The 26,818-nt window shown below is 38.0% G+C and overlaps 1 protein-coding gene across 2 annotated transcripts in view; it reads right to left on the bottom strand.

The window, feature by feature from the left end:
• LOC126365193 (probable peptidyl-tRNA hydrolase 2) overlaps nucleotides 1–23,158 on the bottom strand; it is a 58,400-nt gene extending 35,242 nt beyond the window's left edge. Inside the window, exons 1-2 of one of the 2 annotated variants that reach the window (XM_050008124.1) lie at nucleotides 22,427–23,158; nucleotides 11,832–12,005 (exon numbers count right to left, since the gene is read on the bottom strand). In XM_050008124.1, coding sequence (XP_049864081.1) covers nucleotides 11,832–12,005; nucleotides 22,427–22,507 — 255 coding nt within the window. In that variant the 5' untranslated portion in view covers nucleotides 22,508–23,158. The remainder of the gene's footprint in view (nucleotides 1–11,831; nucleotides 12,006–22,426) is intronic. The other variant, XM_050008123.1, reaches the window with a different exon arrangement.
• Nucleotides 23,159–26,818: the final 3,660 nt, after the last annotated feature.

Here is a 26,818-nt window from a genome sequence, read left to right as displayed (position 1 = left end):
GTGGACAATTGTAGTGGACTACTTGCAACTGAATAACATTACTGTAGGTGACGCATTTCCACTAACCAAATATCTTCAGTATCTTGGAACGATTAGAGTAAGCGAACTGCTTCTCAACACTTGACCTTGTAAAGAGATACTATCACATATTGACGGGTGAAAAGAACAGAAAGTAGACTATGTTCAAATGAAACCATCAACATTATGAGTAAAAATGAATAACAGTGAGACTGATAGGAGCCCCAGAATGTCTCCAGTGATAAATGAACATAGTTTTGGCAGGTCTGCCAAGTATTAAATGTTTCATGTATTTAGAAGATACTATGTGTTATGGAAGAAACCTGCAGAAACATATAAATAGCTCTGTTCAATCTTTGACAGGTTGCGATTTAAATCTGCAACTAGGTGAGTGTGAGGTTTTTTTTTAGAAAAGAAGTTATTTTCTTGCATCTTTGTATCACAGATAAAGAGGATCACAGTGAACATGGTAAAGGCGAAAAAGTGTTGGGTACTATGATCAGTTTCTTGCAAATTATAACAGAATTGCGAATCCTCTAGACATACTGCTAAAGAAAGATGTAAAATAGGAAAGGGGTGAAAGACAAAACAATGCTTTTGAAGAACTAAACCAGTAATTGGTTAACCCACCACTACTTCAGTACCCAGATTTCACAAAACCGTTTATAATGGCAGTGAGCAATTAAGCTATAGGGGCAGTCTTCTCATATAGAAGAAGAAGAAGAAGAAGAAGAAGAAGAAGAAGAAGAAGGAGGAGGAGGAGGAGGAGGAGGAGGAGGTGGTGGTGGTGGTGGTGGTGGTGGTATGGTGCGCATTTACTCACTGTGTACCCATCTAAGTCACTGAACAAGGCAGAATTAAATTATAGTATGACAGAGAAAGAACTGTTGGTATTTGCAGCAAAGCAATTCCAACAATACATACATGAACAACAGTTAACAATAATAACAAACCATAAGTATTTGTAGCAAAGTGATTCCAATCATATATACATGGACGACAGTTTATAGTAATAATGGCATCCGTCCATCCTTGAGGGATGACGGTGTAAAATGCTTAGTTCAGAGTCTGCAGCGTCTGCTGTGGCTAAAAAGTCCCACTCGAGAGTGGCAGTCCCAACTGCAGTTTGAGGGACTTCGAACAGAAGCCGCTCTGTCTCTTCTCTTTGTCCTCTTCCTGATTTGCTCCTGTGTGCGTTCATCCTCTGAGAGCTTGAAACCATTGCGCACATTTACTCGCCACTTGACACGGTCATCTGCAATGCTTTCCCAGCAACTTAGATTGATTCTGATTTTGGTCAGGTCTCTCTTGCAGACATCCTTGAAACGAAGATGCGGTCGTCCCACTGGCCTCACACCCTCCTGAAGTTCTCCGTACAGCAGTTGTTTCGGTATCCGTTCAGTATCCATGCGCCTGACATGTCCCAACCATCTTAGACGTCGATGACTCAGGAGTGCAAAGATGCTGGTTGTGCTTGCACGATGAAAGACTTCGGTATTGGGTACTCTATCTCTCCAAGAGATCTGAAGGATCTTCCGGAGACAACGGAGATGGAAGCTGTTGAGTCGAGATTCATGCCTAGAAAGAGTTGTCCATATCTCTCAGCTACAGAGAAGGGTGCTTATAACACAAGTGTTGTAGACTTTAAATGGTGAGCAGTCTGTTGTTCCATACTCTGTTTTTCAAATTAGCCATGACAGATGATGCCTTTGCAATTCTGTTAGTAATTTCAGTGTCCATGGACAAGTTGCTACATATTGTGGATCCCAAGTAGGTAAAGTCATCAACTACCTGGAGAGGATTGCCATCATTGCTGATGGATGGAAGGCTGGTAGTGCTCTGCGACATGATCTTAGTCTTTTGAAGGCTGATGAGTAGACCAAATTTTTCACAGGCATTTGATAATTTGTTGATTATATATTGCAGCTCATCTTCTGTGTTTGCTACTAGAGCTGCATCATCCGCATATAACAATTCATGGATAACAACTGTATTTACTTTGGTCTTGGCCTTGAGGCGAGCAACGTTGAAAAGATTTACGTCAGACCTTGTATGTAGATACATTCCCTCCTCACAGTCTTCAAAGGAAAATCTGAGCAGATGGGAAAAGAAAATCCTAAATAATGTAGGAGCTAACATACACCCCTGTTTCACACCGCTATTAACAGGGAATGCTTCTGATGTTTTACCATTGAAGCAGGTTGTTGCTTGTGTTTTCTCATGGAAAGAGACAATTATCTGTAGTAGTTTAGGTGGGCATACAATCTTGTGCAACAGTTTGAAAAGCCCATTTCTGCTCACTAAATCGAACGCTTTAACAAGGTCAATGAAAGCAATATAAAGTGGCCTCTGCTGCTCACGACATTTATCTTGTAGCTGTCTTAAGGAGAAGATCATATCTATGCTTGATCGGCCGAGCCTGAAGCCACACTGAGATTCTGGGTAGATTCTGGAAGCTAAGATTTGTAATCGCATTAGGATGACTCTTGCATAAGCTTTCCCAGCTACACTTAGTAATGAGATGCCTCGGCAACTGTTACAGTCACTTCTGTTCCCTTTCTGTTTATATAGAGTAACTATCCTCCAATTCCGCATACTCATCAGGACATAACCTTCTTCCCAGCTGGTTGTGGTAAGTGAATATAAATGTTTGAGAAGAACAGACTTGTTATATTTAATAACCTCAGCAGGGATCCCATCTTCACCTGGAGCCTTTCCGTTAGCAAGAGAATCTATTTCTCTACTAAGTTCTTCCACAGTAGGCATTGCATCTAGTTCTTCCATAACTGGCATTTGTTTGATGGTGTCACATGCATCCTCGCTAACTTCATTCTCGGCTGCATACAACTCGAGGTAGTGTTCAACCCAGCGTTCCATTTGTTTGCCTTCATCAGTAATAACTTCACCCGTCTTGGACATCAGAGGTAATAAACCATAAGCCATTACCGTATTTACTCGAATCTAAGCCGCACTTTTTTTCCGGTTTTGTAATAAAAAAAACGCCTGCGGCTTAGAATCGAGTGCAAATCAAGTGGAAGTTCTGAAAAATGTTGGTGGGTGCCATCACAACTAACTTCTGCCGTTGAAGTGCTACACAGGCATGCTTTGTAGGCACAAAGATAAATACTGGCACCAAATCCTCTGCATCAGTAAATAAATTTTAAAAAAAGGTGAAAGACGAGCTTTTATTCTCCGCCCCGAGTTTCGACCACTGCATTTTCGTACATTATCCAACGAGGTAAATACAAATTCCTAATTGTCCATCTTCGAATGTAGCAGCATTACAATGTACTACGAAAATCCGACGGGCAACACTGTTTGGGATGTTCGTCAATATGGCCAACTCTACGTTCTGAAATAAAATAAATAAATAGGAACTTCTATGAATTGTGAATCGCATGCAGTATTCTCTTCACCATAAGAATAATGCAAATATAAACATTTTGCCATGTATTATTTCATGTTTGCTGCTATCTCATTTAAATCGTGTCTGCCTAATAAACTATGAAAATTAGAGTGAGACAACAGCAAACGAGGAAGAATATACATATCATGTTATGTTTATATTCATATTATTCTTATGCCTAATAGTGATACAGTCATAAATGAAGCACAGCAATTGACTAGATTTTTAAATCTAAGATGACTAATTTCTGTGCAGAATGCAATGTTCTAAAGAGGTGCCTGCAAAGATTTTCAAACGGACAAAAATTTTCGCTAAACTCTCGTTCAAAACATCTTCTATCATACGCAGTGTAAGTAACAACAAATAGCAGTCTCTTGCCATTGTTTCGATAGTAAGACGATTCCTCTCTCTCTCTCTCTCTCTCTCTCTCTCTCTCTCTCTCTCTCTCTCTCTCTCTCTCTAAATTGTAAGCCGTGGTAGCGCGCACAAAAGCAAGCCATGCCGCGAGCGGCGGCAGGCGGTAAACACGCACAATTAGAATGCGACAAACAATGCATGACACAGTACAGTAATGCATTTTCAGCTTAGAGTGACGTAAACACCTATAACAAAGAAAACGGCGCTTATCAGATCAAAGAAAAATAAGCAATCAATTCAAACCAGACGAAACACGTGAAAAAGGAAGGGTACCCGTATAAATAAAACAGGGGCGCATGACGCATAGCAATGGCTACCTGGTAAAGCTTAACTATTAAGCTTACGACTCGAACCAAACTACTGTAGCTGTATCGTCATTCATTCGACCTAAATTGTGTCTCATATTACAATGGACCAACTTTGTTTCGATTTGGAGATGCGGCCTAAAACTTTTCTCCCCCCATGAATTTCGAGTCTCATATTTCAGGTGCAGCTTAGATTCGAGTAAATACGGTAGCATGGATATTCAGTGTAAAGGATCCTAGCACAAAACTCCTAAAGGGGAGGCTTAAACTTTAGGATAATGCCTATGAAGTAATTTACAAATGGGTAGGCTGAATGTGGATGCTCTTAGAAGAATACAGCCCAGTATGAGTATCTGTAATGAATGAGGTCAGCTGGAAGGAAAGAACCAGGGTAATCAGGTGAACATGCAACAAACCCAAGCGAGCATTGAAATAGCATTTTCATAAAAGAGAAAGGTTAGCCCTCAGTTTAAATAAAAAGCACCAGATCTAATTTTGTGCTTAGTTTATGTATGTAATTGATTATCTAATTTATTTTGACTATTCCTGGTTAATACTTTCATTATAGGGTGAAATTAGTGATTGTTTTGTAACTTAAAAGTCTGTTGTTGACGTATAAACAAATATAAATTCTATACGGATTATAAACATTTGGAGGAACAGCTAATACTATTCTTAAAGGATCTATTTGGCTCTATTTGAAAATACGTTAGCAAAGCCAGCTCTTTATTAATTCCACAGCAATTAACAGTTTTGTCCCAAGTACAGTTAGCATAACTATATTTGTTAATTTTATGATTTAAACACATAATACGGCTTAACTCTTGTAGTAGAAGAAACTGTTAAAAAGGCACAAATTTACTATGTCACAGTTAATTGAAGGAGTTAAGTTTTAATTGAATTTCCGTAAATTAAACATTGAACAATGTGTAGTTTCAATGCCTATTAGTGTGAGGATATATAAGGGCACGATTTTTGGTCCCGACACAGCCAGTCAATGGTCAAGTTTCGGAAAAGAAACCCGTGTTGGTTAGAACAACAACAATGCATCAATTTACCTGCGAAATAAGTGTTACACCAATAGGCTGTGTGTTAAAGCAATGACAGTGTCTGTTCAATTTATACGAAAGACTGTGAAATGTGTGGTTAGGTTTTTACTGCTCGAAGACGTTCAACAGTGAACTACTGTAGCAGTGTGTGGATATTTGGTTGCAAACTATTAATGAGGCCTATTGAAAGTTAAACAATAATGCACTGGCCATGTAACTGTGCATTATTGGGGGGTTGTGAACAGTGAAACGCAACTGTGCACCTGTTGGATACATCATTTAAAGAAGTCTGTTTTGAACTTCACCCCCTCCCCATTTTTTAGCCAGTATCACAACACAGTACGTCGACACCAAGGATATTCAATGACGAAATAAAGCAGATGAACGTCACACAGGCAAGGACAAAAATGCCGCTAGAAATAACGGATGTGGTAGAGAAGTGTATTTGAAAGTTTTCAATGGACACTGTAGGTCACTAAAATGCGTGAAGCACAGGTAAGAGATACATGCTGACATTCCAAGACAAGTAAGTTTACATTAGTCATAACAACAGAATGTCAAGACACTGAGATAGTGGCAGAAGTGTTTGCAGGACACACAATTTTAAGATATGACTTTTGTCAGTGCTTCTATTTAAGCGATCTTCAAGAGTGTTTGTAAATTGTTGCATATTAGTAAGATGCTGCTAAGGCTTACAACCCAGAGTGAAACGGTGCAGTGGAGAGGAGTCACCATACATTGATAACGTATCTGAGACACTTTGTGACAAGAGAGCAAAATATATGGGTCAAGTGGGTCTCATATGCAATTTTCGTATACAACAACACAACATTGCTGTACAGACTACATGACATTTCAACTGGGATATGGCAGAAAGGTAAATATATCAGAAACATTGCAACAAGAATGCGCAAAGATAAGTTACGAATTCGAGCCATATATGAGTAGGCAAAGCTAGAGTAGACAATAAATAATACACAATAAAAGGGCTAAGAAGAAACAGTATGATAGTTAACAAAACCCAAAAGAATTCAAGTTAGGTGATAAAGCGCTGCTGTACGATGAAACAGAGGTGGAAGATGTACAACACTAGATTTGCGAGGACAATACGAAGTAGTTGGAACAGACACGCCGAATGTCACAAAATTAAGAAGAAATAAAGAAAACAAGGCGTGCAACCAGATTAAAACAATACTTGCAATTTCAGGTATGACACAACAAGCAGGAAGAATACTACTACTACAAGCAAAAAACATGCAAAAAACTGGTGATTTCTCAAACTGGGGAACAATCAAAAATGGAGTGCCGCAAGGTTCGGTCTTTGGTCCTCTGCTGTTCTTAATATATATTAATGACTTGCCATTCTATATTCACGAAGATGCTCAGCTGGTACTTTTTGCTGATGATACAAGTATAGCTATCACAGCCAACAGTCAAGAATTAACTGGTGAAATTGTAAATTATGTTTTTCAGAAAATCATTGAGTGGTTCTCTGCAAATGGGCTATCATTAAACTTTGACAAAATATACTATATACAGTTCCACACAGTAAATGGAATGACACCATTAATAAATATAGACTTCAATCAGAAATCGGTAGCTAAGGTAAAATATTCAAAATGTCTAGGTGTATGCATTGATGAGGGGTTGAACTGGAAAAACACACACTGAGTATCTGCTGAAACGTTTGAGTTCAGCTACTTACGCTACTAGGGTCATTGCAAATTTTGGCGCTATACATCTGAGTAAATTAGCTTACCACGCCCATTTTCATTCTCTGCTTTCGGGTGACATCATATTCTGGGGTAACTCATCATTGAGTAAAAGTGTGTTCATTGTACAAAAGCGTGCAATCAGAATAATTGCTGGAGCTCATCCAAGATCATCCTGCAGACACTTATTTAAAGAGTCAGAAATTTCCGCTATAGCTTCACAATATATATATTCACTTATGAAATTTGTTGTTAACAATCGGAACAAATTCAAGTTCAAAAGTAATAGCAGTGTACATGGCTACAACACTAGGAGAAAGGATGATCTTCACTACTCAATGTTAAATCTAACTTAAGCTCAGAAGGGGGTAAATTATGCTGCCACAAAAGTCTTTGGTCACTTACCTAATAGCATTATTAGTCTGTCAGATAGCCATACAGCATTCAAAAGGAAATTAAAAGAATTTCTTAATGGCAACTCTTTCTACTCATTAGACAAATTTTTGGATAATTGTGTGGGTAATTTCCCTACACCAACAAAAAAAATTAAAAATATTGAGTGTCATGTAATATTTTGTGTAATGTAATTCTTGCATAGAAACTTTTTTTATTAGGCCAAACTGACACGTTCCACATCATTACGAAGTGTCGTATTCATGATCTATGGAACAAGTACTAATCTAAGCAATCGAAGCAATAACTAAAACATTGACAATGGATTACAAAGTTTGAAAAATAGGTGTCTTCAGGATTGTACTATGATAACATAGAAGAAGTGAAAATATACAGTACCACATGGATGGTTGTAAGATACATAAAATTAGATGCTATAACTGAACATTTTCAGAAGGCTGAATGATGTGCCAGGCTAGCAGTAGGGACATATCAAAAGAACTCTATGGGGCTCAATAGAATGTTGTTTGCTAGGCCAACAGGTGCACATCCTTGGAATAGATAATAAGAGTTACGAAGGACGGTGAGTCAGTTAACAAGACATGACACAAGAAGGAACTTCACTGGTGAGTTAAGCAAAACACAATTTGGGAACACTAGACGATGCTATGTATGACAAGGAAGATGGAAAAGAATTTCACAGATCTTTTGAGGTTAACTAAATAACAAGTGGCAGCAGTAAGAGCCACATTATCTGGGATAAACAGAACAGTAAGAATGATAAAAGAAAACAAGTACACATTAAAGTTTGTGATGGAAATATCAGAAAGGTTTATTAAGGTATATGTTAAAGAGGCAGACATATGATTTAAATGGGTTGCCATGTTTGTAACTGTATGTGAAAGTACTGAAACTAGCAGATGTGTTCAACAATATAGAATCACGAGTATGAACAAATGATAAATGCTATAGTCACTTTACACTGCAGACTCACATCACAGACCCAAAACAAATTGTGGAATTCCTCAGTCTAATAAGTGATGAAATGAGAGGTGTAAGGTTCCCTGTGTCTCTAGCCCAATCTTTGGGCTACCTCTTATTAAAGTTAATCAGATTGTGTGACTCATGTTGCTTCAGTAGCTAATAACATGTTTACCTTATACAGAATGTTCCCTGTGCCACAAGAAATCCCTCAGTCAGAAAGAAAGTATATTTTCCTTGAGACAGAAAAGGAGTACCTACTCACCAACCTAAAAGGCACCAAATTAATGACAGAGCAATTAGATGGTAAGAATCTAAATAAAAACAGTGAATTTGTAGGAAAACTTTTGCTCTATTATCTAGTTTTGATCACGAATATGTGTGTGTGTGTGTGTGTGTGTGTGTGTGTGTGTGTGTGTGTGTGTGTGAGAGAGAGAGAGAGAAAAGTTGCTTCAGCAACCAAGTATAATGTCAGAGGACTGAAAAACAGAATTATAGTATTGTAGCAAAGTATCTGGACACCTTTAAATAACAGTTAGTGGTTATACATAGTTGCTAAGGAAGGAGGTCTGATAGTTTTGTGTGGGAAGCAAGCACTATGAGATGTAGTACTAAGAGGAGTTGGCAAAACAAGTTTCTACAGTAAACGGTACAAGAGCCTTCATACAGACAAACTGAAAAATGTGCATCAACACAACTAAAAATGATGTAACACCACAAATATAATTGGAGCTTGGTTGTTGAATAGTTATTAAGGAAAACACAAACATTTCTTTGCTAAAATTAGAGTTACCTTCAGATCATGTGGTCACACAGCTAAATCATTTACAAATTGCTGGAAAACATCTAAACGATTTACATCATATGATTAATGAACAGCACGAAAGAATGACACACGAAGTACCTGATATACTATTCTGTCATGACATTTGTGATCGTAACCTTAATTATACTCGTTATATTAACCTGTCGACACTGTAAATGTTGTATAGAACATTTTCGACTTACATGGAATTACTTTGATAACAACAACTGTTGCGGTAAAATATTTTTAAGAACAACTATCACATGAGTTCTATTAAAAAAATTCTGGAACTTCGTCCACAAATTTTTTACACTTATCTTTTACTTATTGTGCATGGTCTCTTTTGAAATACTCTCCTCCACAATTGATACATGGCTCCTAAAGTCGTTTCCACTTATGAAAGCAGTCTTTGGATGCCTCTTGCTGGATCGCATGAAGCGCCATCTGTGAATTTCCTTTTATTTTGTCTATCGTTGCAAATCTTCATCCTTTAAACGGAGTTTTCAACTTTAAAAATAAAGATAAGTCCAAAGGGATCAGGTCTGGGGAGTAGGGAGGATGAGGCAGCATGGTGATTTCTCTTTTTGTGCAATAGTCACTAACCAACAGGGATGAATGTGCAGGTATGTTATCGTGATGCAAGACCCACAAATTGTCTCACCACATTTCAGGCCGTTCCTTCCCACAGGCATAGGAACATGATCCGATAGTACCACTAACAGTTAGCCCCTGTGGCAAGAATACTTAAAGAACTAATACTCCAAGTCGAAGGAAACTATCAGCATGTCTTTGATATTTGACCTGACAAGCTTTTTTGGGTCATCGAGAACCTTTCCCGACCCGCTTTGAAGACTGAACCTTGGTCTCAAGAGCACAACAATAGACCCACACTTCATCACCAGTTACAATTCTCATAAGGAACATTTCATTCTCAGTTGTGATATGCAAAAGCTCCTCGCAGATTGCGAGGCAGATGTATTTCTGATCTTGACTCGAGCTGTTGGATGAAGCCGGCGGCAACATGATGCATTCCAAGATGCTGTGTCAGGATTTTATTACATGATCCAACTGAAATGTTACAGTCTTCTGCAATAACAATAACCAACAAACATACAACAGTGAAACTTCCGGCAGTTACACATTAAACACAGGAATACACAAGGATGCCAAGCACATTTTACCACTGGAGCGAAATTATGAATGTTCCAGAATTTTTTGAACAGATCTTGTAAATCAATGTGCGGAAAATCCAATGGTATGAAGACCTGTTACTAGTACTCCTCAGAAATAGTAACATAAGAAAGAATTCCAAATGAGCAAGAAGACAAGGTACATGTCAGAAACAGACGACAAACATAATTGTAAAGTATAAAATGCAGTTATCCTAACCATGAAGTATTTGCTTCAGGAAAGGAGAATTTATATTGTGTTACTGTAAATGAAAACTGCTTATTCTAAAAGAATAAATGAGGAGTTAGAATATATCTGACTATGTATGCAAGATCTTACTGTAAAAGAAACATTGTAAGGATGAATTAAAAGTTATAATTGATGCTACTCTGAGGTGTAGTGTCAATTACATTGGCAGGGGATGTGTCTTGTATCCACAGAAATTACAGCCAAGTCTTAACAGTTAATAACAGGAAAACTTCAGCAGCACATCAAGGGAAAAGTTACAAGGCAGGAAAGGCATGCAGGCAGTATTGAGCACCAGATCACAACAGGCTTACATGGAATGTCAGATGCTTCAAATCATGTAGAAGAAAATCTTTTTCTGTCAGTAGTAGCATAGAGAATGGCAGCTGCATTTCTGAAATAATGCTGTAAGCCATGAATATCATTTCAGAGTGGGAGTAAGAGAGGGATAAAGAGGACAGTCTCTGGAAAGGACACATATACATCATTAAGAGCCTACAGCAGGACAAATTTACATCAGATCCCTCCCTCCCTCCCTCCAATCAGCTTCTGAAAAACAATGCATAATCAGAGCCATTGAGATGGCTAAGAACCTTCAACATTATACCACGCCAGGGACTTGTGGTAGCAATGGGGAAGTTGATTAAAACTTGGATGCTCCAAAGGAAGAGTCACAGCAGAATAGAGTAGAGGATAGATAAGACAGGCAGTTCCTAGTGGAAGTGGAGAGATGGCAGTACTGACAGAAACAGTTGAAGTTTTTGGTGAGCAGGACTGAGCACAGTTATCTGCAGTAGCACAGAACAGTAGATGGAGTTCTAGCTGGGTAGCTGAGGACATCTGCGTGCTGTGTTGTGGATGCAGATTCTGTTAGTACAGACAGGTTCTTTTAACTGAAGGAACAGCGCTAGTTAGTCAATGTTTCTATGTAATGTCTTGGTCTTTAGTGGATACAACTCATTTAGTGCAAATGTATACTAGGTCGAGAGAATTCTCTGAATAAAGTCACAAGTTGTAAAGCACTCACTGTGTTCACCATTCATTGCAAATTCCAATCCTTCGCTTTTGTAATAATGGAATTTTATCAACACAGTCAGTTCAACACTCTCTCTCACTTAACACCAACTGACTATTTCCCTTTCTTCCCGAAACCTGTGCTTAATCCCAAACACCACACTCATTTGACATGTGCATCAATTTTACATAAATAAGTTTTAAAATGATTGTATTCTCAGTAAAAGTTGGGATAAACACACACACACACACACACACACACACACACACACACACACACACACACAGATAAAACACGTAATGTGAGCCACATACCTGTGCCGCAGTTTTCCCTATGCTCATGCCAAGATCAGTGTTTACAACAAATACCATTTTACAGCCTTCTGGTATTTGGTATACTCTAGACAGAAATGGGTCAATCTTATCTTGCTTTGCAAATGCATAATCAGCAGCAAAAACAACTGATGAGTTTCCAGTGTTCCTCAGTGCCTGCATTAACATAGTTAACACATTATTTTAGAAAAAAAGATGCTAATATCAAACAATGACAATCACTTTATATTTTAGTATGGCCTAAGATTATTCTCATATACTTATTCATTTATTTTGTATAGAAACAGACAACCCTTTTCAAATTTTCTTAAAATGGTTTACAGACCCATCTCATTGAATACCAGTTTCTGAAAAGATTCAAAATGTGCATTTTCGAAAGAGAAATAAAGAACATTAAAACGAGTTATTCAGTCATTAAATCAACACTAGATTTTCACTCAGGAAAATAAGAAAGAGCTATCAATTAAACTACACACAAACATAAGCAGGCGTCATTAGAGCCTGTTGCTGTTAATGCTGATGTTGTCTTCAGTCCAACAACTGGTTTGAAGCAGCTCTTCACAGTACTCTACCCTGTGCAAGCCTTATCAACTGAACCTTTTCGTTAATCAAGTTACGCCAGAATTTTCTTTTTCCTCCGCAATTCTACTAAATACCTACCCATTAGTTTTCAGCTTTCTTTTGTAGCACAACACTTCAAAAGCTTCTACTCTCTTCTTGTCTCAACTGTTTACCATCCATGTTGCATTCCACATAAGGCTACACTTCACACAAATACCTTCAGAAAAGTCTTCCCAACACTTAAATATACGATGAGGTGACAAAAGTCATGGGATACATCCTAATATTGTGTCAAACCTCCTTTTGGCCAGTGTAGTGCAGCAACTCAACATGGAACGGGTTTAACACGTCAGTGGAAGTGCCTTACAGAAATATTGAGCCATACTGCCTCTACAGTAGTCCATAACTACGTTAAGTGTTGCTGGTGCAAGATTTTGTGCACAAACTGATCTCTAATTTATGTCGAATAAATGTTTGATGGGATTCATGTAAGGTGACCTGGATAGCCAAATCATTCATTCAAATTGTCCAGAAAGTTGTTCAAACCAACTGCAAACAACTATGGCCTGGTGACATGGCATATTGCTGTCCATAAAAATTCAATCACCCTTGATTGTGGATGTGAAGTCCATGAATGGCTCCAAATGGTCTCCAAGAAGCCGAAAATAACAATTTCCAGTCAATGATTGGTTCAGTTGGACCAGAAGACCCAGCCAATACCATGTAAACAAAGCCAACATCATTAGGGAGTAACCAGCAGCTTGCACAGTATCTGGTTGACAGTATGGGTCCACTGCTTCATGGGGTCTGCACCATACTCAAACCCTGCTAGCAGTTCTTACCAACTAAAATCACAATTCATCTAACCAGGCCAAAGTTTTCCAGTCGTCTAGGGTCCAACCGATATGGTCACGAGCCCAGGATAAGCACTGCAGACTCTCATTGGTACTTTCCTGCCATAGCCCATTAACACCAAATTTTGCCGCACTGTCCCAACACATACATTTGTTGTATGTTCAACATTGATTTCTGTGATTATTTCAGGCTTGTTTGTTAGCACTGACAACTACCCACAGGCCGCTGCTCTCTGTCGCTAAGCAAATGCCGCCAGCCTGCATTGTCCATGGTGAGAGGTAATGCTTGAAATTGTATTCTCGGCACATTCTTGATGCTGCGGCTCTTGGATTCCTGAATTCCCTAACGATTTCCAAAATGGAATGTCCCACGCATTTATCTTCAACTACCGTTCTGCATTCAAAGTCTGGTAATTCCCTTTGTGCGACCATAATCGCTTCGGAAGCCTTTTCACATGAATCATTGAAATACAAATGACAGCTCCACCAATGCACTGTCCTTTTATACCTTGTGTATCTGATGCTACTGCCATCTGCATTTGTGCCTATTGCTATCCCTAGACTTGTTACTTCAGTGTAAATTCCCCATTAATAAATTTCCTTTCTTCTGAAAAACTTTCTTGCATTGCCAGTTCACTTTTCACATCCTCTCTACTTCAACCACAATCAGTTACTTTGCTGCCCAAATAGCAAACTCATCTACAACTTGTAATGTCTCTTTTCTTAATAAAATATCCTCAGCATCACCTAATTCAATTTGGTAGTCTCTCTTTTCTTAATAAAAATTCCTCAGCATCACCTGATTCAGTTTGACTATGTTCTGTTACCCTTGTTTTGCTTTTGTTAATGTCCTCCTTTCAAGACACTGTCAATTCCTTTTAACTGATCTTCCAAGTCCTTCGCTGTCTCTGTCAGGATTACTATGTCATCAGGAAATCTGAAGGGCTTTATTTCTTCTACCTGAACTTTAATTCCTTCCTCAGATTATTTTTCTTTGGTTCCTTTACTGCTTGCTCAATGTATGGATTGAATGACATCAGGGAAATGCTTCAACCCTGTCTCACTCCCTTCTCAACCACTGCTTTCCTTTCATGCCCACTGACTCTTATAACTGCCATTTGGTTTCTGTACAAGTTATAAATAACCTTTTGCTGCCTGTGTTTTTATCCCTGCTACCTTCAGAATTTCAAGGAGTGTATTCCAGTCAACACTGTCAAAAGCTTCGTCTAAGTCTAACGTTTCCACACAAATGATGTATGGTATTCGCCCCCCCCCCCTCCCTTCCCCAGACATCATTTTCTTATCTCTGAGCTCTTGGTAAGACCTTAAAAATAAATATAAATCTAGTGACCATGAAAATAGATTGCCTGTTCTTTTAAATTACGTGCTGCAAAGTAATTCCTCTGTAACAGAAATAAACTTCTAATTATTATTTCAGTGTTAAATATTACAAGAAGAAACAGTTCATCTCCCTTTCATTCCTATAATCTTTAAAAAGCTTTGACTGTAAGCAGAAAGAACTAGACCTACTGCATTGCCCTAGCTTCAATTAAAATGGTGATATAAAATTTCTCTTTTTCTATTAGTTTGATAATAAAATTACATAATTAGCAAATTATTCCAATTTAGTTAAAAATGTAGGGACAGAACTACAAACTAGATAATCTTATCTTCTACTTATGTATTAAACATAAGACACAGTTTACTGTGTAAGTTGTTTCACATGATGAAACCTTATCAGCATGTAATGAAATTTAAAAAAAAACTGCCCTGAGAGTAGTTGAAAATGGGTAAAGATAGTCAAATTTTTTTGGTATGCAACACAAAAGAGAAATATGATATTAACATATTTATTTGAGGACAACACATGAAACCTAATTAGTAAAATATACTTGCTGAAATAGCATTTTATTTATTGTTAAGGTAGGCTTTGGGAGACACTTGAATGCAACTGGATGAGGCCTTAATTGAAAAGTTTACATTTCAAGTGCTTTTATACTAACAAGGGCTATATTGATATCCGAGGCAGTGGTGTCTCCCAACATACATAGACAATTATTTGTTTAGTGGAACGTTTTGGCTTCTATTACCGCATACTTTCACCAATGTCAATTCTGCAACTAGTCATGATACATCCAGTATAGTCGAGTTTTGTCACCTCTGGCACCCCAAGCAGCAGATGGGGAGAGGGAGATGGAGGGGAAGGAGGAGATATACAGTGAACACTAGTCAAATTAAATATGCAGTAAATCCACAAAATAACTGTGCTTATGCTAATACTGCTTGGAATGGATTCATAATATAATCAATGCGTTTCACAAGCTTGGCTCAGTGTATGTTAAATGACCTATTTAGAATCAATTTTGACTAGCTAAGTATTAATGCAGACTTAAGATCACAGCTAAATGTGACATGGTGCCCCAAACTAAGACAAGGTCAAATGGTTTTTATCATGGGCACACATCAATTAAGCAGTTACTTTAAGCAAAGAATAGTACAATTAAAATTACTGGTAACAATCTTGTTAGCACTGCCAAAGTGACTGCCTTTCCCTGAGTACTGAAGACATATTTCCAGTAAAATGAGGATCTGAACCACTTTACCACTGGGATATACTGAGGCAGAGCTCCTTAATGCATCATATCCACAAAGGTGAAATGGATACAACTGGTCAACTGTCGGACAAGTTCGGTATGAGACACTCCAGCTTTGTTAGAAGCAGGTTTTGGGCGTTGAAAGTATGCTGCTTTTCAGTTAGTAAGGAGGGAGAAGTACGAGGGTAGTATGTATAATTCAGCAACAGGGACCATAAACCTTTAGCTTTCCTTCCACCAAGGTAATTGCTTTTGTGGGTGCTATAATCCTTCGGCACAAGGTTTCTAAATGTTTGCATTAATGCAATCTATCAGGTTGAAACCGGAGCCTTGTCCGATTCAGATACAAAGCAACAATATCTATTCAGATGTTTCAGATTAATCTTTAGGAGTCAGACCTTAATTTGTAAATTTTAAGTAGTTTTAACGCCAATCATCAGAAAAATTCCCCATGTTTTAATGATATTTGTAAGCCGCACGGGTGTGGCTCTGCAAAGTGTCAGACTAAAAATCTCAAGGTTTCAGTTCTGAGTTAACCCCAGCTTGCCAATACCATCTCCAATAGGACCTTACCTAGTAAAGCACTACGGTGTTCAAACCAATTTGTATGCGGAGATCTTTATCTCTGCATTTTAATACTTACGAAAAATTCTTTAACACCATGCACATATAGCCAACGAAACTGAATGGAAGTATAAATGCTTTATTGGGTTTTGCACAATACACACACATCATTTTGACATTCTGTGTGCAGAACTACTGTCATAACGTGTATGGGGTGTGTATGTGTACGCACTCTTAGGAAAAGACCATTAAGTTGTGTAGTAACTGGATAGTCCCTTGGGTTTGCTCTTTTTGAAATGTTGTTTCAAAACAGGTATCCCACCATAAGGCTCATTTATCAATTTCTAATACACAGTAAGTCTTCCAGCCATTGGTAGTTGAATATGGACAATCTTTCACTCCAGTTTTCTTTGCATCAGTGACACTTCACACTTATGTAAAAGACCATTCAAAACTTTTATTTGCAGATATTACATAAGTGCACTCCTTACTGAGTTAATATAACAACCAAGGTACACGGGTCGACAGAAGCGTCTGACCCCACGCATCGGCTTTGACCCGTGACATAAGGGTGTTACCGTGTGTGAAGTCATGACGGTGCGGAGTTTGGTTTGTGAGTGTGGTGTGTTTGTAGATGTTGTGCTCTCTGGTGGTCTGTTCAGGGTTTTCGTTTGTGTGGTGTAATGGGCTCAGTTTGCTTTTGCTCATTATCCAGAATTGTTCGAGTGTCGGCTGTGTATATAGTGGAATTCGTTTCAGTGAATTAACGATTTTGTGTGCAGGTTAATTTAGTGTTGTTCGCTGTACATCATGTGGTAATTTTAGTAAAATTAATCGGTTGTTTTTGTTCAGGAATTGATGTTGTTGCTGTTGTCTTCAGTCCTGTGACTGGTTTGATGCAGTTCTCCATGCTACTCAATCCTGTGCAAGCTTCTTCATCTCCCAGTACTTACTGCAACCTACATCCTTCTGAATCTGCTTAGTGTATTCATCTCTTGGTATCCCTCTACAATTTTTATCCTCCAAGCTGCCCTCCAATGCTAAATTTGTGATCCCTTGATGCCTCAAAACATGTCCTACCAACTGGTCCCTTCTTTTTGTCAAGTTGTGTCACAAACTCCTCTTCTCCCCAATTCTCTTCAATACCTCCTCATTAGTTATGTGATCTAGCCATCTGATCTTCAGCATTCTTCTGTAACACCACATTTCGAAAGCTTCTATTCTCCTCTTGTCCAAACTAGTTATCATCCATGTTTCACTTCCATACAAGGCTACACTCCATACAAATACTTTCAGAAACGGCTTCCTGACACTTAAATCTATACTCGATGTTAACAAATTTCTCTTCTTCAGAAACGATTTCCTTGCCATTGCCAGTCTACATTTTATATCCTCTCTACTTCGACCATCATCAGTTATTTTACTCCCTAAATAGCAAAACTCCTTTACTACTTGAAGTGTCTCATTTCCTAATCTAATTCCCTCAGCATCACCCGATTTAATTTGACTGCATTCCATTATCCTCGTTTTGCTTTTGCTAATGTTCATCTTATATCCTCCTTTCAAGACACTGTCCATTCCATTCAACTGGTCCTTTGCTGTCTCTGACAGAATTACAATGTCATTGGCGAACCTCAAAGTTTTTATTTCTTCTCCATGAATTTTAATACCTACTCCGAAATTTTCTTTTGTTTCCTTCACTGCTTGTTCAACATACAGATTGAATAACATCCGGGAGAGGCTACAACCCTGTCTCACTCCCTTCCCAACCACTGCTTCCCTTTCATGCCCCTCGACTCATAACTGCCATCTAGTATCTGTACAAATTGTAAATAGCCTTATGCTCCCTGTATTTCGCCCCTGCCACCTTCAGAATTTGAAAGAGAGTATTCCAGTTAACATCGTCAAAAGCTTTCTCGAAGTCTACAAATGCTAGAAAGGTATGTTTGCCTTTTGTTAATCTTTCTTCTAAGATAAGTTGTAAGGTTAGTGTTGCCTCATGTGTTCAAACATTTCTACGGTATCCAAACTGATCTTCCCCAAGGTCCGCTTCTACCATGCTGTCATCTACACTATGAGTTGCACTCATTAATAATTGCTTTGCCATATGGTTTTCAGAATTAACTTGTAAATAACTGACTTTTGAAATTAAACTATGAATCTAACAGTACCATAAGGAGAACTTGGTACCGACTCTTACGACTTTTTGTATAGGATAGACTTAACTCGAAGTTGACTACTTTTCAATGTAAAATATCACAGGTCAATGGATTTCTTGTTCAGTTACCCAAGACAGAAAAAAAAATTGTAATATATTCTTAGACGAGTGTGTGGGTGAAATCTCATTTATGTCTTGTACTCCGGGTAAGATACTGCGTGAAGAGTTTGACGGAGCACTGAAAGACCTGAGTCGAAACAAGGCCCCGGGAGTAGACAACATTCCATTAGAACTACTGACGGCGTTGGGAGAGCCAGTCATGACAAAACTCTACCATCTGGTGAGTAAGATGTGTGAGACAGGCGAAATACCCTCAGACTTCAGGAAGAATATAATAATTCCAATCCCAAAGAAAGCAGGTGTTGACAGATGTGAAAATTACCGAACTATCAGTTTAATAAGTCACAGCTGCAAAATACTAACGCGAATTCTTTACAGACAAATGGAAAAACTGGTAGATGTGGACCTCGGGGAGGATCAGTTTGGATTCCGTAGGAATGTTGGAACATGTGAGGCAATACTGACCTTACGACTTATCTTAGAAGAAAGATTAATACAAGGCAAACCTACCTTTCTAGCATTTGTAGACTTAGAGAAAGCTTTTGACAATGTTGTCTGGAATACTCTCTTTCAAATTCTGAAGGTGGCAGGGGTAAAATACAGGGAGTGAAAGGCTATTTACAATTTGTACAGAAACCAGATGGCAGTAATAAGAGTCGAGGGACATGAAAGGGAAGCAGTGGTTGGGAAGGGAGTGAGACAGGGTTGTAGCCTCTCCCCGATGTTATTCAATATGTATATTGAGCAAGCAGTAAAAGAAACAAAAGAAAATTTTGGAGTAGGTATTAAAATTCATGGAGAAGAAATAAAAACTTCGAGGTTCGCCGATGACATTGTAATTCTGTCAGAGACGACAAAGGACTTGGAAGAGCAGTTGAACGGAATGGACAGTGTCTTGAAAAGAGGATATAAGATGAACATCAACAAAAGCAAAACGAGGATAATGGAATGTAGTCAAATTAAATCGGGTGATGCTGAGGGAATTAGATTAGGAAATGAGACACTTAAAGTAGTAAAGGAGATTTGCTATTTAGGAAGTCAAATAACTGATGATGGTCGAAGTAGAGAGGATACAAAATGTAGACTGGCAATGGCAAGGAAAGCGTTTCTCAAGAAGAGAAATTTGTTAACATCGAATATAGATTTATGTATCAGGAAGTCGTTTATGAAAGTATTTGTTTGGAGTGTAGCCATGTATGGAAGTGAAACATGGACGATAACTAGTTTTGGACAAGAAGAGAATAGAAGCTTTCGAAATGTGGTGCTACAGAAGAATGCTGAAGATTAGATGGGTAGATCACATAACTAATGAGGAAGTATTGAGTAGGATTGGGTAGAAGAGAAGTTTGTGGCACAACTTGACTAGAAGAAGGGATTGGTTGGTAGGACATGTTTTGAGGCATCAAGGGATCACAAATTTAGCATTGGAGGGCAGCGTGGAGGGTAAAAATCGTAGAGGGAGTCCAAGAGATGAATACACTAAGCAGATTCAGAAGGATGTAGGTTGCAGTAGGTACTGGGAGATGAAGCAGCTTGCACAGGATAGACTAGCATGGAGAGCTGCATCAAACCAGTCTCAGGACTGAAGACAATAACAACACTCAGGGTAATAACAAAACCATTGCACAGGAGGTGTAAAAGACCAGGACATCATAGAAAATGATGTACCAGTCTTATACAGCCCTTCTTACAATTAACAGCTAGGACTGATCTTATTTACAATGAGTCACTTCACTTACTACAGTATCATGGGCTACTCACATATATTATTTATCAGTAAATTTAACTTGTAAGTGTTACAAATTATGCATTGAATAAGGTTGACCTTGTAAAAACCAGTAAAAATAGCTGTCAGATCATCATCAATCACCTCACGATTTATTTTCCCTACAAAACAACCTGGTGTTTGGGATTGCTTAACCTGCGATGTTACCATATCGTGAGACATAAAATTATTTTCCCTTATACTCAGCAAAGAGAAGAGCTTTATTATTGTTTAACAAAAGTGAGGTAATTGTCAATGAATAGAGCACTATAAAATACTGGAGCTTCTATCTTTTTTCCAAACAGAATGTCAGCACTATGTTATGTTCCATAGCCCTATCTTCAGTGCCTAATGGCCAACACATTACATTCTATTCGCAAGCATACTCAATTATTAGCTGTGGAATTATTTCTGGTAAAACGTAAACATCAGTCACAGATTATGTCTTGGGCTGTTCCCACTGCTGTCTACAAGCAGTAAAAGGAGCAGTAGTACAATTATGAACAGACATTTCAATCTCGGAAAAGAGCTACAAGAACAACAATCAAAAATTGTAGTCAAGCTCAGTTTAAAGATCTGTTCAAAGCCTTTTTATATGTGATTTCAACTAAAACATACCAGCAGACCTACATCAAACAAACAAATTACACATATAAAAGGCCTTGGAATCTACTGCATCAACAGCTCTGCCCATAAACACTCACCTAAATATAGACTGAGTGGTGTGTACCAAGAAAGAAGCAGCAGAAAACCAAACATGCCATTTTTTACCAAGGAGTAAATCTGCAGTACAAATTACCAAAGAGCAATAAAAAATTTCTAAATACACTTATTTATAAGCAGTTAAAAATATCTGATGAGTAACATTTTTTGTGCAGTGAAGAATTACAGTGACAACAATGAGTATGGGCCTGTGGAAAAAATTGTAACACAAGTAAATAACAATAAAGCACACCTATTATTTCACAAAACATCCACAGTAGGGGCCTACCTATAATTGTTCCTGTGTTGCAAAATTTTACATCAAAGTTCTCAAAAGTTTCCAGGAAACTAATGGCAATCTGTTGTAAACAAAATTGAAGCCTACAATCATGCAGCCGCCCGGAGTGGTGTTTCACTTAGTTTCCCTAAACTGAATCAAGCAAATTCAGGATGGCTTTTCTATAAGCTTATGGTTGATAACAAGTCTCCTTTATGGTAAAGTAGAACTGTGTGTAAATGTGTGTATAAAATGAAATACGTTGTTACCATACCCTGGTAAAAGTGATCCTCTAATGAATAAGACCACAACCACCACTACAACTTCTGCTCCTAAAACCACTAAAAGTTTCTATTACTTTAAATCTGGTATTAGCTAAGAGTTGAGGTTTAGCGTAACCCAAGCACAAAAAATATCTTAATCGTATTCTTACGATATGTAAACAAAAGTGCAAAATGTAAGCTAGCACCATACTGAAAATGATTAAAATGCTTAATGTAGAAGAACAGTACACAATGGAACAATATTTTAAGTCACGAAACTGGCTCCACATAATCTTTCGTTTCCATACTTTATAACTCAGGTCATGTCCATGATTATGGCCAACAATGCCGTTTTTCTAACACTAAGCACATGAATTCTATGAATTGTAGATACAAATTTGACAACTGCAATGAACATATTACTGAAAATACTGAACGGTGCATAGTACGGCATATACATATAATTAAATAATTCTGAATAATTTTACTGTTGATAAATATGTAGAGCTACGTATCAATTCGTCGTTCATTAAATTCGACAGGAATAAATTGTCATAAAAAGAGGCGTAGCTAAATGCGCGGCCTGGGAATGCCAACAATGGTTATTTATTTTTCAGCACAGCATTAAGAAAATCGAGAATAATGCTAACTGAAAGTGTCACTAAGAGAAGTGAAACTTTATATAAAACATTCAACAAAAAAAATACTGCTGCACATACTTCTTCCGCATCTTCCTTCGATATTCCCATTTCCAACAGTTGTTGCAAGCTCTCTTCATTTGGTTTCCACTCACCATCCATTGATACCAGGTGTTATACGACACAAAAACACGTACAAATTTCACTTACTGCAGATTATTCAATATTACGCTATTCTTCAAATTACCAGTAAGTTAGAAACCACAAACAACAGATTCAAAACTCTGCCAATTTCCCCACTGCCAGCTCTCTCAAAGATATTATTGTAAATAAAACACTCAGAGATACTTTCGTACACGCGATTAGTAAAAGCAAAACTACAGTCGCTTTTAAAGTTAGTTTTTATTTGACATTATTATGAGTTTGAGAACGAATTTCCGTTTCAGCCATTAACAAACTGCAAACAAAATCCCTTCTCAGACTGCGCACAGACCGCTTGGCTAACGCATGAAAACGAACGTCCCTTTGAGTGTCACGTTACTTGAGAATCAGTACACTGTACTCTAACTGTATTGATGTAATAGTTCCATAGCGATTAAAGAGTGCGTACTGAAAAAAAAACGTAATTTAAGTAAAGGCCTGTCCAAATGCAGGGATCTATGTATGCAAATGTCTCTGCACGAAACATCTGCACGACAGATCGTCGCAAGTGGACTGGAGACTCGCACAGATACTAGACGTGCGCAGAACCTAGAAATGGAGGTTTGAATAAAACTGCTGAACACTGTGGCCACCAACCACATCTGTACACACAAATCGGAGCGTATAAACAGTAGACAGCCTCAAAACCGGCGCGTGAAACGTGTTTGAGTCAGCTTGTTGGTTCAGTCGAGTGTGTCTCTACTGTATGTGCACAGTGAATTTTAAAATGGCAGAAACACGCCATTAGTCTAGAGAGCTCATTGCTGAGTTTATTGAAAGGTATAGGAGGCACACATGTTTGTGGAAAATTAAGAGAAATGAAGAAAAGACGGCAACTGCTTATAACTCTTTAATACAGAAATTACGAGCAGTCGACCATTCTGCAAACAGAGAACCGGCAAAAAAGTTACCAATTGTTTACCGCAAATAGCTAAGCAAAGTAACGAAATCTATTCTATCAGACGCTGGGAATGAATGAATATGTAAGCCAAGTTTGTGGTATTTTAAGCCACTCTGCTTTATAAGTGATTCTAATGAACCTGAATCGCATGAAATACAGTTTAAGGTTTATGTTATGGATAACAACAAATATTACATGTCTTTCACAATGTCATTTAATTATCTACGCGATAAAAAACACAGAAGTTACAACTGATGGATATGACTGCAGATATTAACAAAAAGCTGTACCCAGTTCCAAGACGCTGCAGGTGGAAACCATTTCGTAAAACCGAGGTGACAGTACCAAGTGGATAACTTAACCAAAATTTGCGGTTCTGCTTGCTTTGAACTTAGAAATCTCTCACATTACGTTGCCGACAATGGGATTGTTAGCATACGTTTAATCAGTACTGCCTTATGGCATAATCTTACATGACAGTGAAGCTTTTAGTGTTAGGCCCTATTTATTCTAAAGGAGGTGTAGGCGGCATATTATGTTCAACTGATAATGATAGATCCTGCAGCAGTGCCTTTAGGGACATAGGGATTCATACACTTGTTTTTCCTTCTAACATAATACGTTTTTCACAACAAAAGTGAATAGGAGGTGAAATGTAAAATCCGCTATCACAAAATTAGAAGTAAAACTTTCCAGATGAATTATGAATCCCTGTCTGGAGTTCAGAATATAGTTTTATACGCTGGCACAAAAGTCTATACCTGTTTGTTGCTAGAGTTCAAAAAACTGAATTGAAAATCGTGACTCAGAAGCAAACTAAACTATAGCTCAGTAGGCACATCTGTAATTTCTAAGAATATACTATGATTCGAACACGCCTGACTCCCAAACCAGTACCTGTAACTTCTCAGAATTGATGTAATACAGAATAGAGGTATTTTATTTGCCTTCGTGGAATCCTTCTTCAGGACAGCATAATTAGCATCACTTGTATCATATATTATTTCACTTACGCTTATTTCGAAATTGCAGTAGAGAATTCTACTTCTTCTAGCTGCTTCAGGAATTTTAACGTTATCATCACTGGCTCATTCAGAGAAACTGGTCTCCTCTTGCTTATTATAAAGAGGTTTTAGGCATCAAAATGTAACTATATGTTTCCAAATCCTTCTGCAAATAATTACACCAATTGACAGGCTCACCATACAACTCGAGAAGTAAATTTATGTGCGAAAACTGCCTTTGGTTAAACTGCCAATGCCTAGTCCATTTTGATCGCTATTTCTGTTCTTTGCAGTTCCTCGCATTTTTCTTGCTACATTATTTGTGAAGACAGACCATGATAGAAATTCCTAAATAAATGAAATAAACTTAGAAGTTACGAGTGGCTAGTCGCATGGCACTGAAATTTATTTTCTATACCGACAGATGATGTGAGAACAAAGAGTGGAGCGTCTGCCTTTGAACATGGTACATTTGCAGTGACTTTTTGCATGTAAAGACATTTGCTTAGATAGATCGTTATGCATGGATGGGGCTTAATGAATAATTTCAAAGCGACAAAGTGCATTTGTTTTTCAAAATGGTTGGCGCAAGATGGGATTGTTCTGAATTAAAGCCAAACTTTGTTCTTCATTCAAAGTAGGCTACTCAGTGCTCAAAAATTTATTTGTATTGCAGTTTTTCCTTAAAAGTTAGTGATGTAATCGAAGAAAATAGTGGATCGTTGTTAACATTACTGTATAGTATCGTGATAAATTGCTGATATTCACAAACTGTTGACATTCTGAATACTTCTGAATGAAACACACAGTCGAACGACTCACGGAACAGCCAGTACATCGCTAATGAGAATCGATGGTCCCACATACTGTTGACACTATTGGTGCAATACCACAAAGAAGTCAATCAACAAATTTTGATTACTTAATCAATTTAGAACATAAAAAGCTAAATGCATAGTTCATTATGGAAAGCATTGCAGGTGAAATAATTTCAGTAACATAAGAGAGGATCTGTCAACTGGTTCATAAATTGGTTGTTATATTCTTGTTATGTGACATGTAGCCTAATAGACCTTTGATGGGAGTGTCTGGAGGCAGCAAACCCCGTGGCTGCACTGGCATTTCGAATGTCATGTGACCAAACCCACCCAGCTTCAGAGAACACATGGCTGCATGTGTTCCTCCATTTTAAAAGTACCTGCTAAAACGGGTACTAACCTTGCTTCCTCCCATATCGCTTGTTTATTGTCATTTCACTTGCTTTCTTTGTTGTTTTTTTGTTTGTTGTTTTATATTTGCTACAGGAATTTACTTATTTTATATACTTTATGCTGCTAGAGAGATGAATACAGGAACCAGGTACAAGGTGATGTTGGTCGCTGTATTTTTTTGGAGATGAAGAGGCTTGCATGGAATAGAGTAGTATGGGGAACTGCATCAAACCAGTCACGAGCTGAAGATAACGACTACAACAACATTGTTATTGCGATGAATGTCACTATTTAAGTAGTCTGCTATTCCATTACATTAGTTTTAAAAAATGAAAGCCTCCATAATACAAATAAACGTTAAAGGTAGAATACTTAAACTCTTAATAAGGTGCTTGCAGGACTTTCTAGGTTTACATCCTTTATGATTTTAATCGTCCTTTTCGTATTCTGAAAACTTGCTTAGTTGCTGCCAATTTATCCCACAATATGTCCGCCTGTTTAGCTAGGCGGTAACGTGCTTCCAATGAGCCCAGGTTCGATTCCCAGCTGGGTTGGAGATTTTCTCCGCTCGTGGACTGGGCGTCGTGTTGTCATCATCATTTCATCCCCATCACCAGCGCGCAAGTCGCCAAATGTGTCGTCGACTGAAATAAGATTTGCACTTGGCTCCCGAAACTCTCCAGCTGTGCCCCCCCGGCCGATAATGCCATACCCTCATTTCATTTCAAACCATAATATGACTCCATATTTGAGGTGGAAAAGTAAATATTCTTAATTGTTTTTTCGTAGGGTGTTCATATTTTAAATAACACTGAACCAGATGCTGTTTACATTTTGTATCACAATGGATGGAGTTAATAAGAATGCTCAGTCAGACCACTAGCCATACAACTATGTCTCAGATTGACAGGGTACACATACACACAGCAGATATACAGCAAGCTCTTACAAGTGTTTTCATCCTTCACTAAATAAGGATCACTGTAAGTGAAAAACAGTTGCTTACGTGCTACACTTTTTTCTGTTAAAATTTTCTTTTTTGTATTAGTCTCTGTGTAAAGCATACCACACACTAATAGTGTTCCTGAGGCAAAAGAAAACGATCACGTCTATTGAAGGAATACCGAATATGTGACTGAGTCATATAGGCCACCCT

This window comes from Schistocerca gregaria, chromosome 1 (genome assembly GCF_023897955.1).
Source record: "Schistocerca gregaria isolate iqSchGreg1 chromosome 1, iqSchGreg1.2, whole genome shotgun sequence".
NCBI classification, from domain to species: domain Eukaryota; kingdom Metazoa; phylum Arthropoda; class Insecta; order Orthoptera; family Acrididae; genus Schistocerca; species Schistocerca gregaria.
The sequence above is the reverse complement of the archived record's forward strand: the minus strand, read 5'-3'. Positions and strand labels throughout refer to the sequence as shown.